The sequence below is a fragment of the Schistocerca cancellata genome, chromosome 9, assembly GCF_023864275.1.
Source record: "Schistocerca cancellata isolate TAMUIC-IGC-003103 chromosome 9, iqSchCanc2.1, whole genome shotgun sequence".
NCBI lineage: Eukaryota > Metazoa > Arthropoda > Insecta > Orthoptera > Acrididae > Schistocerca > Schistocerca cancellata.
Window position 1 is genome coordinate 112,814,981 of NC_064634.1, and position 15,507 is coordinate 112,830,487.

The following is a 15,507-nucleotide window of genomic DNA, read 5'->3' on the forward strand; positions in this document are numbered from 1 at the left end:
GCAGATAATAAGATTAAAACTATATGGAATATTGTCAAACGGGAGACAGGGCAGCCTGACAGTGCACAGCATACCATAACAGTAAAGCTAAATGACGATGTTGTGAGTGATAATTCAAAAGTTGCAAGTATTTTTAACAATCACTTTCTGAATGTAGCAGCAAAAATAGGTTTAAAGGGTTCAGTTGAAGAAGCAAAAAAAATGTTAAAGGTGTCATTCCCCAAGACTTTAGGCCTGTAGGAATAGCACCAACATTCTCCACTGAAATTAAGGGCATTATAAATATACTGAAAAACAAGAGCCATGTGGTGTTGATGGAGTCTCTAACAGAATTTTGAAGTGTTGTTATAGTTTAATAAGTGGAGTCCTTAGCGATATATGTAATGCTTTGCTGGCACAGGGAATTGTTCCCAGACAGATTGAAATACACAATTGTTAAATCTCTTCATGAGAAAGGGGACAAGAGTGACTTAAGTAATTATATACCAACCTCATTGCTAACTTCATTTTCTAAAATATTCGAAGAGTTATGTTTTCAAGAGTAGTCTCACATTTAAGTGAAAATAGTTTACTCAGCATGTCACAGTTAGGATTCCTGAAGGGCTACTCGACTGAGAATGCTATCTACACATTTACCCATCAAAAAGTACAAGCCCTAAATAACAAATTATCACCAGTTGGTATTTTTTATATCTCTCCAAGGCATTTGACTGTGTGGATCATGTCACACTCTTAGAAAAACTCAGGTTTTATGGAATTGAAGGATATACACACAGCTGGTTTGAATCGTACTTAATGAACAGAAAGCAAAACGTTGTGCTGGAAAGCACAAATAATGTTGGGAGGGTGGTAAATTCTAGTGAATGGGGTGTTATCACAAAGGGAGTTCCACAGGGTTCAATTTTATGTCCTCTGCTGTTCCTTATTCATGTGAATGACCTCTCACTTAACTTTTAGTAAGCGGAACTAGTACTTTTGCAGATGACACGACTGTTATAATAAATCCCATTCCAGAAAAAGCAGCTGAAGATATTGTTAAGGATGTCTTTCAAAGAATTATTAAGTGTTTCTCAGAAAATTGACTCTCCCTTAATTTTGAAAGAACTCACTATATCCAGTTCTGTACACCGAATAGAGTCATATCGACAATTGATGTAGCATATGAACAGAGCTCAGTTAGCAGGGTAGATTTCTCCATATTACTGAGCTACTCAAACAACTAAGCTCAGCTTCTTTTGCTCTTCGTATAGTTGCTAATCTTGGTAATAAACAGATCAGCCTCCTAACGTACTTTGCATATTTCCACTCAAAAATGTCTTATGGAATAGATTCTGGGGTAACTCACCACTTAGATATAAAGTATTGATTGAACAAAAGAGAGCAGTGAGAATAATTGGTAGTGTTCACCGAAGGACGTCATGTAGGCACCTTTTTAAGGAGTTCGGTATTTTAACTGCACCATCAGCGTACATATATTCGCTAATGAAATTCGTTACAAATAATCCATCTCAATTCGCGAAGAACAGTGATGTTCATACGTACAACACTAGAGGGAAACATGACCTTTCCTATCCGCTATTGAAGCTGCTAGTTGCTCAAAAAGGAGTACATTATTCAGCAACAAATATCTTTGATCATTTTCCCAATAACATAAAGTGTTTGGCAGGTATCAGATCAAGTTTTAAATCAGGCTTAAAATCATTCCTTTTGGACAACTCCTTGTATTCCATGGACGAGTTTCTGTTTCGGAACTAGTAAACAAAATGTAGCTCTAAATGTAGTTGCATTTGTAGGAGTAAAAATTTCAGTAATATTAATGTTAGCACTATTCATGTATGTATATATATCTTGTAATCTTACTTGTTCCACAACATATCCATAAAGTATCGGGAAAATGATCGACGAAACATGACGTGTCCTACATCGTTTGTGCAAAATATGTACCTAAACACGATTTACAGGACCAATAAAGAAATACAAATACAAATATATAACTAAAACTAAACTAAAACGAAACTGGTTTTTGGAGAAGTGATTATGCATAGCTGATTATAGGCCTACACAAGACTCAACGAAATTATTATTTCTTCGTTGACTTTTAGTATATGTGAAACAATTTATAAACACTAGAATTACGGATATTTTATTTAATGAAGTGCAAGTGATGTATGGTGTGCTGAGAAGATGAGGAGATGATGTTCACTTTTGAGCCAGGTGCAGCTGTTGATCAGAATGATCGTCTTAAGAAATCTTCTGTATAAATACGGTAGGCTATTGGCAGTTCTGAATTGCTGAAGAATGCATTTAGCTATAGAACCTATTGGGGGTTCTTGAACCCGAACTGATGTTTGATCTGTGAAAGGTGACGTATCCGACAGTATTTACTTAGTTTAAAGACTGCTGGTCATTGGATGAAGTTATAGGCTGTAATTTTGTTCATGTCAGATAAGAAGTTAATGCAAGTTCGTGAAAGATTTGCTCTTTAATATTTTAGATTTAATGAAACCTTGAAAGCATATTTCACGCTCACTGATCGTAGGCCAATAATTGTATCGTCTTTGAACAAATGCTTTGAAGAGCGTCTGTTGGGAGCGACGTTTGGATTTTTGGTAAGATAAAGAATGACAAATTTATCACTGACAGATATACGCTAAATGGCATAGCTGCTGATATCTCATTTGCTGGAAGCTGCTGAGATAGCAAGCATGCGCCGGTACTGAGAAAAAATATATATTGTTGTGATGTGAATTAGTGGTAAAGGGTCAGGATAATAACAATAAGAAAATAAATGTCATTTATGATTGTATTCTAAGCTATGCTGGGACATTTTAACTATCAGATGGTTTTTTTCGAATACGCCGAATGCAATTAAAAAATGAATCGGACGTACAGAAACCTTTTTTTTTATATGCGATAGATATGCATTGTGAAATGAAGCGAAGGGCCCATCATAGGGGTTGCTGGAGGTGCTTATTACTATAACAAAGAAGGAAATGGAATCAAAATTAATTTCGTTATACGTACGTGCTACAGATACAGAATAAAGCTGTATTGTTTACATATTTGTTTTGGAGAAAATGAAGTAGTAAGGAACAAAAAAATCTATGTATAAAAATTAAGAGAAGGAATTTGTGCGTCTCCTGTGGATAGAACGATCTTTTGTGAAGACCTTTTGCTTTTAGCAACTTTAATTTATTATCCAACATTACATCCGAATCTGTGTTTTGTGGAGAATTGGAATATCCATTGTTCGATTGAAATCCTCAAAGGAGTTTGCTTTCGATCATGTCAGAACAGTGCTTTCATAAAGTGCTTATAGATCATCATAGGCTACTGCAAAACTGTATATGTACAATAAATTACCTGGAAATCGACACATTTTACAATAATGTTACCATTTAGAGATAAAAGTGCTAAATAGGAAATATATCTTCAATGTAGGACATTGATGATTAAACGCTTCATTATGTAGGTATTTTAGTATTCATTTACGGCTTCATTCTTTATTCATTAACTGTTTTGTTATTTACAATTTAGTTCATACTCTCATTGTCATCATCCATATGTGAAGGAGGGAGGGCAGTGTGGTTGGCAGCGGAAGCTGTTTGACTGATAACAGAATCTGATTTCAAACTTGATTTTTAGCTTTTGTGATTTAGATATTGCCTAAATAACTCTGTGTGACTGTCTTTTCATAATTCATATTGGCCTAAATGCCAACTATTCATTAACACTTAACAGAATCGAAAAATGTTTACATCAGCCAACTACTGATACAATTTAATGAGATGATGGTTCTGGATACATCTGGGATGCTATTATTATGTTTCAGTTGACCAATGAGATAAATACTGATAATTTTTTCTTTCACACCTTGTGACAAGACCTTTATGCCATTTTCCATTGGTTTGGATCCTTTTATACAAACTTATATGGACTTTTGGGCTCTGAATAGACATGTCAAATGAATAAAAATGCCAATAATTATGATTGTCAGTATTCCTGTATAAATAAAATGGTGGTGAAACTGGGCCTTTTAGATAATTTCAATATTGCTTCATGTATGCCTTTAGGCTAGGCTCGCATTATTTATTAATTTTTTTTTGGGGGGGGGGGGGGGTAGGAACAATTCCTTACAACCTTTTTGAAGTACAAACTTTTTTGTAGGAAGTGTGATCAGTCAAAGGGCACCATGAGTCGTCGAAAAAAAACGAAAGTTGAAATTCATGAAATGGAAGAGAAATATGGACAGTTAGTGGAGGAAGAGGAGGTTCCTGATACTCCAGAAAAGCACAAAGTTAGTGCTGCATTAGACAGTAAGCCTGTAATAACAGATACCTCCAGTGCGACATTTAAGAAGAAGACTGGGGGCTCTGCAACTGCTGAAGCAGCACCAAATGCAACACCTTCACAGGGTGGTCAGTCAGTGAAAGAAGTGAAAGAGGAAGAAATGGAAATGGATTCAGAATTAGATGACCCTACAGGTAAAGCTTTCTTGCAATAACTTATATTCTCTCTCTCTCTCTCTCTCTCTCTCTCTCTCTGTCTGTGTGTGTGTGTGTGTGTGTGTGTGTGTGTGTGTGTGTGTGTGTGTGTGTATTACGATGTTAAGCTGGTGGTTATATGTAAATAGCCTACTATTACAATTTTAAGAATAAGTAACTCGTTCCTTTAACTAAAACAATCAAGATAATAAGAAATTTGTACTTACATCATTGTAGGCCTATTTTATTTTGTAAAACGTGTGATTGAGCATTATATTTAATATTACATAAAAGGAAAGGGATATCCTTAATACTTTTTTTTTTTTGCAAAATAATTATAATCGCTTGGGCTAAACAAAATTAAGAAAGCTTTTGTTTCTTAATTGTGCTTCTCATTGTGTATTGGGAATTTTAGGTATTTATTTGATGATAAAATTCTCACTTTAGTGGTACTATTTATACTTTTAATACTGGAATAAAACGTGTGGTTATAATTAATGTTTGTTTTATTTAACTCTTAACTGAATGGTGTGAGAAGTGATCCAAGTTAAATGATGGAAGAGAAACCTTCATTCACACTTCCTAAATTAAGGTTGTGACAAGCTATGGCATAAAAATATGTGATTAATGACTACTATATATTAACCTCCTCTTTGTTACCACACGACAATCATTGATCCCATTTGTTGTGAGAACGCAGTACATGTGAGGTGCCTGGTTGTTTTCATCGCCCTGGAATACCACAAGGCACTCATAAACTACTAACTTTGTCCATTACCTAATAGTTTGAATCTCAAGCTTTCTTCTAAATATTTACAAACAGAAGAGGTACTGTTCACGTTCAAAAACAAGGTAAATATTATACCATATTTGTTTTTCTTGTTCTTTTAAGTATTTTTTTCTGCTTTCCTGTGAATTTCAACTCGTCAAGATTAGCCTTACATTGTGGATGACCATTTGCCAACAAGAGTCACAGAACTCAGGTTGTTGCTTTTGAAAAACACCAACCTTTGTAAGGAGTCTAGTTTTGAGGCCTCGTAACGTGACAGTAGATTGCAGATGGTGTTGACAATGGGTCTGTAAAAGAAATCATCCCAACATTTCATCTGTAGTGACACCGGGTGGGTCTGGAGAGGAACATTTGGAGAGCAATAGCAAATGATACTAATGTGTAAAAAAAAAAAAAAAAAAAAAAGGGGGACAGGTAGGCCTAAAAATGAGAAGTATATTGTTCTGTTATTAAAAGTATATTTCAAATTACGGTGAGAGTGAGTGAGTGAAAGAGCTGCAAGGATTTTCTAGCTTTTTTAGTCGTGTTACAAACATCACAAAGGTTTGGAAAGTAATTGCACATAATTTTTACCACAGATTTACTTCTGATGGAGTAGGTAAGGTACTGATGCCTAGTTCATAATCACTGTCTATGTAGCAATGCCCTGAGTCAAAGCTTGGATTTTTCCATGGTTCTAAGCGAGCAGCATGAGGGTATGATTGAGATGATGAAATCTCATTCTGAGGACTTTGAAATCCACACGTGACTACCCAAAATTATGCTTGCTGCCATTTCCATTGCTCTCTTACAACGACTGGCAGGATGGTGTCCTTGAAAGTGACACAATCAAATTCCTGTCCCATCATTTGTTTAGTCTGAATCACTGCTGTGTCAAATGGCCTTGTCATCCAAGTCTTCCATCCTTTCTATTTCTTAGTTTCTTTTTCAGTGCGGCATTGAGGGCATAATCTGTTATGGATAATTATTTGTCTGTAATATGGGGATTTTCAATTTTGTGGATCTTTTGACAGCTTTTGTTTTAGTTTTGTCCGTAGTAGACTATTATAGCACTTGATTTCAGATTGACCGATTTACGTAACATGCAATGATCAGGCATCATAGAGCTCACTTACATAGAAAACTCCATTTTAATTGCACAAAGGTAGGGAAGGCGTGATCATATTAATCAGAATTTTAGTTAGGACTACAGTGTGAGAGTGCTACATCATTTTTTTAAACAAAGTGTGGGACAATTGCTTTTATATTTGATATGTGTGCGACTTGTTTCCAGAAAGGAGCATATCAACATGAATGAAGGTGCATTATGGAAATGTCGTATAACTTTTACAATTCACTGTTAATTATAATGTTATGATAACTCTGTCAATCTCTCTGTGAGTTTTAGTATGAACATATTTTCTGTAAACATGTATCGGTTTACGACTTGATTAATCTATGATGCCAAGACTCACTCTCAGATAACTTTTATGAAGGTGGAGTTGTGGTGGTATCCATTGCTGTACTTCATAATTGCAGCTTAACTGTACTGAATGAAATTGATCGTTTTCGTTGGTATTTGCAGTATGTAAGCAGTAATGCAAGACATGAAATTTATTTGAAAATGTGAATATTGACGAACATCAGCTGTATAATGGAATGACAACAATGAAAATTTGTGCCAGACTAGTACTCAAACCCGAATTTCTCTCTTTATGTGAGTGACTGCCTTAACCATTTTGACTATTTGTGCATGACCCATGGCTTCCATATGGCATCGTTCCTGCATCGCAGCCTGTACTTGTATACACATCATGTAATCCGTATGTAGAGGAGGAAGTCACTACCTAGTATTGGTGGATAAATACAATACTGCAGTGCCTGTTTTGTTAAGAAGAAGGATGCAGTGTTCCTTTGGCCATGGCATGCATACTTTGTATTGATGGATAAATATGAATTTTCATTGTTGTCGTTCCATTATACAGCTGGCGGTTGTTAATATTCGCAACTGCGACTACATTTCATTATTTAATGCCAGCTGTAGTTGCTGCAGTGCCTGTTCCTTCAGACATGCATTTGTGTCCAAAGGAACATTGCATCATTCTTCTTAACAACACAGGCACTGCAGTATCATAGTAATACTAGCACTCTGAGAACAGCACTTTCTGATATGAAACAATCTCACAGCAAAACTTTGCTAGACAGATTCAAACACAGATCTATGCCATTCATGACATGTTTTAGCACCTGAGCATCCCTCTTGGCCTAGTGCAAAGCTTCAATCTGTCAGTATTCTTTTTCTAATTTGTTTAAGCTTGACAGAGTGCACCTTACTGGATTAGCACACCTGGTGAAAGGACATGACAGAAAAAAAAGCTTAGCCAATGCCTAATTGTCATCAATGGGACATTAACTCTAAATCTCTCTTCCTTCTGTCTTGAAGTGTAATTCAGAAGCAATCGTGTACTTTTTATTGTTTCTGAATTGTCCTCGGAGTGGCTTATCTTTCATTCTGATTGCTCTTTATCATTATTTGATTTCATTTCAGTTGGCTTCTCTTTGATTTGAGTTGACGAACATGTTAGGCATAATAGCCCCTATTTCATAAATTTCTGAGTGGAGGATTTTCCCATAGATAAATATTTATTTATAACTTATTTTATAATTATTTTCAGATATGTAATTAGTTTTTATTGTATTGTAAATAACTGCATCACATTATCAGTTTTTATCTCTTTGATCAATTTGATTAACCAAACGATTAATGCAGCAGGATTGGAAGGCGCAGCATTCCAGAGTCGCTTGCCATTTGACAAACTGACAGCAAATGAAGCATCTTGCTTCCCAGATGTAGCTCAAGGTCCTCCACAAACACAAAAAGTTTTTCTTCACATTCGAAATCGCTTGCTACAGCTTTGGCTCGAAAATCCTAAGCAGCAGCTACTTCTGGAAAATGCTCTACCAATGGTAAGTGAAGTTTATTGAATAAACTTTTCTGATCTGTTCATGTCAGTAAATAAGTTGTTTCCCAAGTAACTTTCATACTACATATTCCCTTTGAGTTATTGTTCGTTGGCCATTTTATGAAACGTTAGTGTCAATATATTTTATAGAAAACTCCTGCTTTGAAAGAAAAAATAAATGAACTTATTATGGGTCCAACAACCCCCCCCCCCCCCCCCCCCCCTCTTAGGCTTCCATGCTATAGAAAATTTCCCTTAGTAGGATTTCGTATTTCTCATCTCCACAACAATGCAAGTTAGTTTCTTGTTGGTTGGTATTCATGATATTCACAACAATAGGTTTACTTTCAGAGGAAGTGATTGTTGATGTCAGTCAGCTGTTATTTATCTTGTAAACTTGCAGTGAGTTAGTGCAGTTCCCAACACGTAGGCCTCCAGTAGCTTTGGTGTCCTACACATCAAAAACGAAACCAAGTAAGAACTTACTGATGTTGTCAACAAAACACCAAGATAAAGGCACTGTTGGAGGAGAGAAGAACAAAACCGAGATAAATGCATATTATAATTCCACTAAAGGTGGAACTGATACCATTGATCAAATGGCGCGTATGTACACCTACAAGAGAGGAATAAAGAGATGGCCTCTATCTGTATTTTACTCTCTCATCGACATTTGTGCTATCAATGCAACCACCAGATTTATCCAGCAACATCCAAGATGGAATGAAGAGAAACACAACAAACTGAAACTTTTATCTTCTGCAAGCTGGGATGGAACTAGTGAAATTGCAAGTAGAAGAAAGAAGTGCCAATGCAAGAGGGTTGTCTAACCAAATTGTTCAATCAATGGAGACTATTCTACAAAAGAAAATCAAAGAAGTGACAACAGAAGCACCTCATCCTCCTGCAGGGAAAGGTCGGTGCCATGTTTGTGTAAGAAAAGCTAAAACAAAGAAGCAGAAGTGCAACAATCTAAGTAAACCAAAACAATATTGTGGACAGTGTCATAAAAATGTGTGTAACCCATATTCAGAAAAAATTGTGAAGTGTGTCTCTTGCCTTGAAGTTGAGGCCTATCTATTGTATTTTGTATTGTAATATGTCAATTTTTTATTCACTCAATCCACTATTTATAACAATTAACAACATTTATGAACCGATGCCTTAGTTAAAATACGTAAACCATTTTGAAAGTTGTAATTTTTTGTCAGTAAACTTATTTAATACCTGTGGGCTCACCGAACCCCCCCCCCCCCCCCAGGCATCCAAGTTAGAAAAAAAGGCATGGGCGTCCTAGGGTTAATATTAATTGATTGATTTGTAATTTTTTTTCTTACCAAGACTGGAAAATCAGAATGAGAAAAAAAATATTAATGCTGTCTTAAGTAAAATCTACATCTTCTTACCAATTGCTGAATCGTGAACAATTGCGAGAGCATTAGTACATACATAAATTTGTTGTTATCTCCAAATCCTTAGCAGTGTCTTATGTTTCCACTGACCTTATCTTAAGGTGGATTAACAGCCTTATGGATAAAGTTATGGCAGGGGTAGGAGTATGATGTTTTTATGCTCTGCTGTAAGCTGTCACATTGGAATTTACAGCAGGCAACAGTTTTTACTCCAAATATCAGTATGACGTCACAAAGTGTTGATAGTTTTTTGCGCTGCTCATGAGTAGAATCTGTTAGTCTTAAGTTGCTGTGCTGCTACAGCTTTGTACTATCTAATTACATTCTGACTTCTTATAATGTAAGTGATTTCATGAATTTGTAAAATACTGAATTCACTGTGAATCTCAAAGGTTATTGAAAAAACATTCAGAATAAAAACTGGTGTACACCTTGATTCCTTGCATTAATTTGTTTCGAGCAGAGCAGATGTGAAACAAGTAGATGTGTTGAAGATTTTTTCTGAAAAGTCCATATACAGAGATAGATACATATGGACTCACACTTTAGCAGAAGGTGGCAACCCATCAATAAAGAGCATCCAATAATCCCCAGTGGTCTTGTAATTTCTTAATTATGACTAGATGAGTTGTTGAACATACAAAAAGTAATAAGAGTTCTAGAAGGGTGCACAAATTGTGATTGTAGCAGGAAATGAGTTGTTCTGTACAAAATGAAGCTTCTGTTAACCCTGCCTAGAGTCTTCAAAAATTATCACACAATGAATTACTGATTTAAAGACTTCTTTCAACAGCTGAAAATGTTGTGGTGGATATGTGAGTTGGCTGAATTAAAAAAGAATGGAACAAATTTAAGGGGAAAAAATCATACTGTCCATACATACAATTATCTGTCAGAATAGAATGTAATAAAAATCAGCAGCCTCCACATAAAAATCTGACATGTATTGTATAGTGTACATACACAAATGGAAGAATCATTTGTTATAACTTTTAATTCACTAATAATTTGCGTGGATATGCAAACATAGAAACAATAGTGAGTTTCATGCTACCAACTCCGTATCCCGCGGAGAAACACGAGAATATGGTCGAAAATGTCCAGGACGGAAGCTTGTGCGTGGAACGTCCCTCCTGGACGAGATGATGGGTGAAAACTCCGGAGCAGCCGTGCCGTGACATGCGGCTGGCGCCGTTCATAGCTAGGTGGCGCTCCCGCGCTCAGCCGAGCTGCGGAGCGCCTCTATCGCCGTGCTTGCGTACTGACGTAGCGGCACTTTTAAATCTCATGGCACTGTCACAACACTTTTCCCCCCTTGAAAAAAAAAAAGACACACTTCCTTGGAGACACGGACAGTGCGGAGACATCCATGGCCTCTTGGGAGACCCCGAGAAGATCCCGCGGAGAAACACGAGAATATGGTCGAAAATGTCCAGGACGGAAGCTTGTGCGTGGAACGTCCCTCCTGGACGAGATGATGGGTGAAAACTCCGGAGCAGCATCCATAGGTGTCGTGGACCTGGGGGTGTACTCCAGCGAGATGGGTCCTGGAGAAGGCGGCGTCGCGACTGGGGCCGGTTCCGGCGTACTCGGAAGCGGCAGCGATGTTGGCTGCAGCAACACGCACGGGAGATCGGCAGCAGCGACAGGACTGGCTTCTCGGGCTGGTGGAGGCGAAAGAAGGGGCGGTGGCACCGGTGTGGCCACCACTCGTGGGCGCATTTGGTCGTAATGGTGAACGACCATGCCGTCGTCCGTACATATTTCACAAAGCCGGCGGCCGCGAAGAGCCTTGACCACCCCTGGGATCCATTTAGGGCGAGATCCATACCCTCGTGCCCACACGTCGGCGCCCACCGAGTATTTTCCCGCACTAGGGGACACAGTACTAGGCCTGACAGGGTGAAGCAGGTGCAGTAGAGTGCGCGGTTGGCGGCCATGCAAGAGTTCAGCAGGGCTGCGATCACCCAGAGGCTTGAAGCGATAAGAACTCAAAGTGCAACAGAGCGTCATCGGTAGAAAAATCAGTAAGGAATTTTTTCATCTGGCTTTTGAAAGTGCGGACAAGGTGCTCGACGTCCCCATTCGATTGGGGATGGAAGGGCGGTGCTGTAACATGATGAATCCCTTGTCCAGTACAAAAATCACGGAAGGCCTGCGAAGAGAACTGAGGGCCGTTGTCCGTGACAATTGTGGATGGAAGACCTTCTAGCGCAAAGATTTTGGACAAGCCAGTGTCGTCGCCGCAGTGGTGGGCAACGGACATCGAACAACAAACGGGAACTTCGAGAAGGCGTCAATCAACAGTAGCCAATAAGTGCCGAGGAAGGGGCCGGCAAAGTCGGCGTGCACCCGTTCCCATGGCTGCGCTGGATCAGGCCACGGAGAGGGCATTGTACGGGGTGCAGCCAGTTGTTGAGCACACTGACCACACGCAGCGACCATGTGGGTGATGTCCGAATCGATACCGGGCCAATAAACATGCCTGCGGGCCAGGGACTTAGTCCGAGAAATCCCCCAATGGCCTTCATGCAATAGTTTGAGAACATCTTCGCGAAGAGAAGCCGGCACCACGACCCGCGGAGATGCGCCATCTGTGGCCAGAACAACAACCCCCTCACGAACAGACAGACGAAGGCGCAAGGCATGGTAGTTGCGAAGGGGATCCGATGCCCGGCCCTTGGTCCTGTCCGGCTAACCCCGTTGAACAAAATCGTTCATCTGACACAGGACCGGGTCCTGCGCAGTAGCCGACGCGACCTGCGAACCTGTAAGCGGAAAACCCTCGACCACACGACGTTCTTCCTCATCAATGTGGAAACAGAGTAGTTCATCTCGATCGAAAACCGGGTCGGGGCCCATCGGCAAACGCGACAACGCGTCAGCGTTGGCGTGCTGGGCCGTGGGGCGATAGTGAATCTCATAGTGAAAATGAGACAAGTATAAGGCCCAACGTTGCAGGCGGTGAGCTGCCTTATCCGGAAGCGACGCCGAGGGGCTGAACAGAGAGACCAGCGGCTTGTGGTCGGTGATGAGGTGAAACTTAGAACCATACAAAAAAACGCTGAACTTTTTTAGAGCATAAATGATAGCGAGCGCCTCCTTTTCGATTTGAGAGTAACGCCATTGGGCATCGTTGAGGGTCTTGGAAGCATAGGCGATGGGTCGTTCCGACCCATCCTCATACCGATGGGCGAGAACAGCCCCTAGGCCATACTCTGACGCGTCAGTCGCCAGAACCAAGTGCTGACCCGGACGGAATGTGGCAAGACAAGGCGCCGACTGCAAATGAACCTTCAGGTGGACAAAAGCCTGCTCACACTCGTCGGACCAACAGAAAGGAACGTTTTTGCGTAACAGCTGATGTAGAGGATGAGCCACCGCCGCCGTGGATGGAATGAATTTGTGATAATAAGCAATCTTGCCTAGAAACGCTTGAAGTTCTTTGACCGTAGACGGCCGGGGTAGAGCGGTAATGGCCGCAACGTGCTGACGTAGGGGACGTATACCCTCACGGGACAAGTGGAAACCAAGATACACAATGGAGGGCTGGAAGAACTGTGACTTGTCCAGATTGCACTTCAACCCAGCCGAATGTAGAACCCGAAATAATGAACGCAAATTGCGAAGGTGCTCCTCAGTGGAGGCCCCCGTGACAACAATGTCATCCAGGCAGTTGATGCAGCCAGGAACGGAAGCCGTGAGCTGTTCCAAAAACCGCTGAAAAATGGCCGGCGCGCTAGCGACACCAGATGGTAACCGCTGGTACTGATACAACCCACAAGAAGTGTTGATGACGAGAAATTCCTTGGAAGACGCATCCAACGGCAACTGATGGTACGTCTCCGATAAGTCAAGTTTGGAAAAGAACTGGCCCCCAGCGAGCTTGGTAAATAACTCCTCAGGACGGGAAAGAGGATAAGTGTCAGTGAGGCTCTGAGCGTTGACAGTGGCTTTAAAATCGCCACACAATCGCAGACTCCCGTTTGGTTTGGAAACCACCACGATTGGCGATGCCAATTCGCTGGAGGTAACAGGAAGGAGAATCCCTGAAGCTGTTAACCTGTCTATCTCAGCCTTGACAGGTGCACGCAGCACCATCGGAATAGGGCGTGCCCGGAAAAACTTAGGGCGAGCTGTAGGTTTAAGAGTAATGTGGGCTTCAAAATCCTTGGCACGACCCAGACCAGCAGAGAACACGGACGAGAATTCAGAACACAATCCATCCAGCTGTTGATACGGAATATCCTCAGATATGAGGTGCACATCATCATCAATGGAGAACCCAAACAACTGGAAAGCATCATAACCGAACAGATTTTCAGTGCCCGCATGATCCACCACATAAAGCGTGAGGGGCCGAACAACAGACTTGTAGGCAGTGGAAGCATCAAACTGACCAACAATAGGAATTTTCTGTTTATTATAAGTTCTCAGATTTCGCGTAACTGGAGACAAGGGAGGGGAGCCCAACTCCAAATACGTGCGAGAATTAATGAGGTTACTGCAGAGCCAGTGTCCACTTGCATGCGAATGTCTTTATCCAGAACACGAACAGTAACAACCAACTTATTTGTTTGAGGAAGCACACAGTTAACATCCATGTCCGATGCCTCATCCTCGTCGACAGGAACTTTAGCGGACTGACACACAGAAGCAATGTGGCCTTTTTTCCTATATGAATTACACTTGGCCCAACGTTTTGGACACGCGGCCCTGTCATGCTGTACGAAACAACGTGGACAAGAAGGGAGTGCGGAACAAACCTGCTTCTGTGGCTGCTGTTGTCGCTGCGAGCGTGGCGCTCCAACGCGACGTTGTTGACGTGAGTGAACTGCCGCCACATCGTCGGTCCCTTGGGAAACAGGCAAATTGTCCGTGTCGAAAGTGGTCTGTATAGCGCCTACATCACACCACGCGTCTACTTGCGCACCAGCAGCGTGAGACACTTCAAAAGATTGAGCGATGCTTAGAACTTCCGACGACGACGGGTTTGGCAGTTGTAAGGCACGTTGTCGAACTTCTTTATCAGGAGCATGCCGTAGAATAGCATCCCTAACCATTGAATCAGCATAAGACTCATGATGAGTGTCCGTGACAAACTGACATTTCCTACTCAGACCGTGTAGTTCCACCGCCCAAGCCCGGTAAGATTGATGGGGCTGTTTACGACACCGGTAGAACGCCACGCGGGCGGCAACGACGTGTGTGTTTTTTTGGTAATAGTTAGACAATAAGTCACACATTTCTTGGAAGGACAGAGAGGCAGGTTCCCGCAGAGGGGCTAACTGAGATAGCAGCTGATAGATCCGTGGGGAAATCCAAGATAGAAATAACGACTTACACATAGGAGCGTCGACAACGCCGAAAGCCAAGAAGTGTTGCCGCAAACGCTTCTCATAATCCTCCCATTCTTCAGCGGCCTCGTCGTAAGGAGGGAACGGAGGTGGAGAAGCGGAAGACAGACGATGAGTAAGTGACGTCGACAACACCTGAATAGCAGCCGTCAGCTGTATTTGTTGTTCAGTGAGCGCTTGCAGAAACTGTTCCATGTCTGCCCAGACACGAACGCACAATTCCCCAACACAGGAAAAAAAATATCCGACCTCGTTGCCAAAAAGTGTTATAACTATTAATTCACTAATAATTTGCGTGGATATGCAAACATAGAAACAATAGTGAGTTTCATGCTACCAACTCCGTATCTGTCACTCAACTGCCGTGCCGTGACATGCGGCCGGCGCCGTTCATAGCTAGGTGGCGCTCCCGCGCTCAGTCGAGCTGCGGAGCGCCTCTATCGCCGTGTTCGCGTACTGACGTAGCGGCACTTTTAAATCTTGTGGCACTGTCACAACATCATTGAAGAATTGTTAGAAAGT

The 15,507-nt window shown here is 41.0% G+C and overlaps 1 protein-coding gene across 3 annotated transcripts in view; it reads left to right on the forward strand.

The window, feature by feature from the left end:
* The first annotated feature begins 2,457 nt into the window (after positions 1–2,457).
* Positions 2,458–15,507, forward strand: part of LOC126101617 (lysine-specific histone demethylase 1A) — a 101,454-nt gene continuing 88,404 nt past the window's right edge. The window contains exons 1-3 of one of the 3 annotated variants that reach the window (XM_049912302.1): positions 2,458–2,609; positions 4,168–4,484; positions 8,024–8,220. In XM_049912302.1, the coding sequence (XP_049768259.1) occupies positions 4,193–4,484; positions 8,024–8,220 (489 nt within the window). In that variant the 5' untranslated portion in view covers positions 2,458–2,609; positions 4,168–4,192. Of the gene's footprint in view, positions 2,714–4,167; positions 4,485–8,023; positions 8,221–15,507 lie in introns of all 3 variants that reach the window. The other 2 variants (XM_049912300.1, XM_049912301.1) reach the window with 2 other exon arrangements.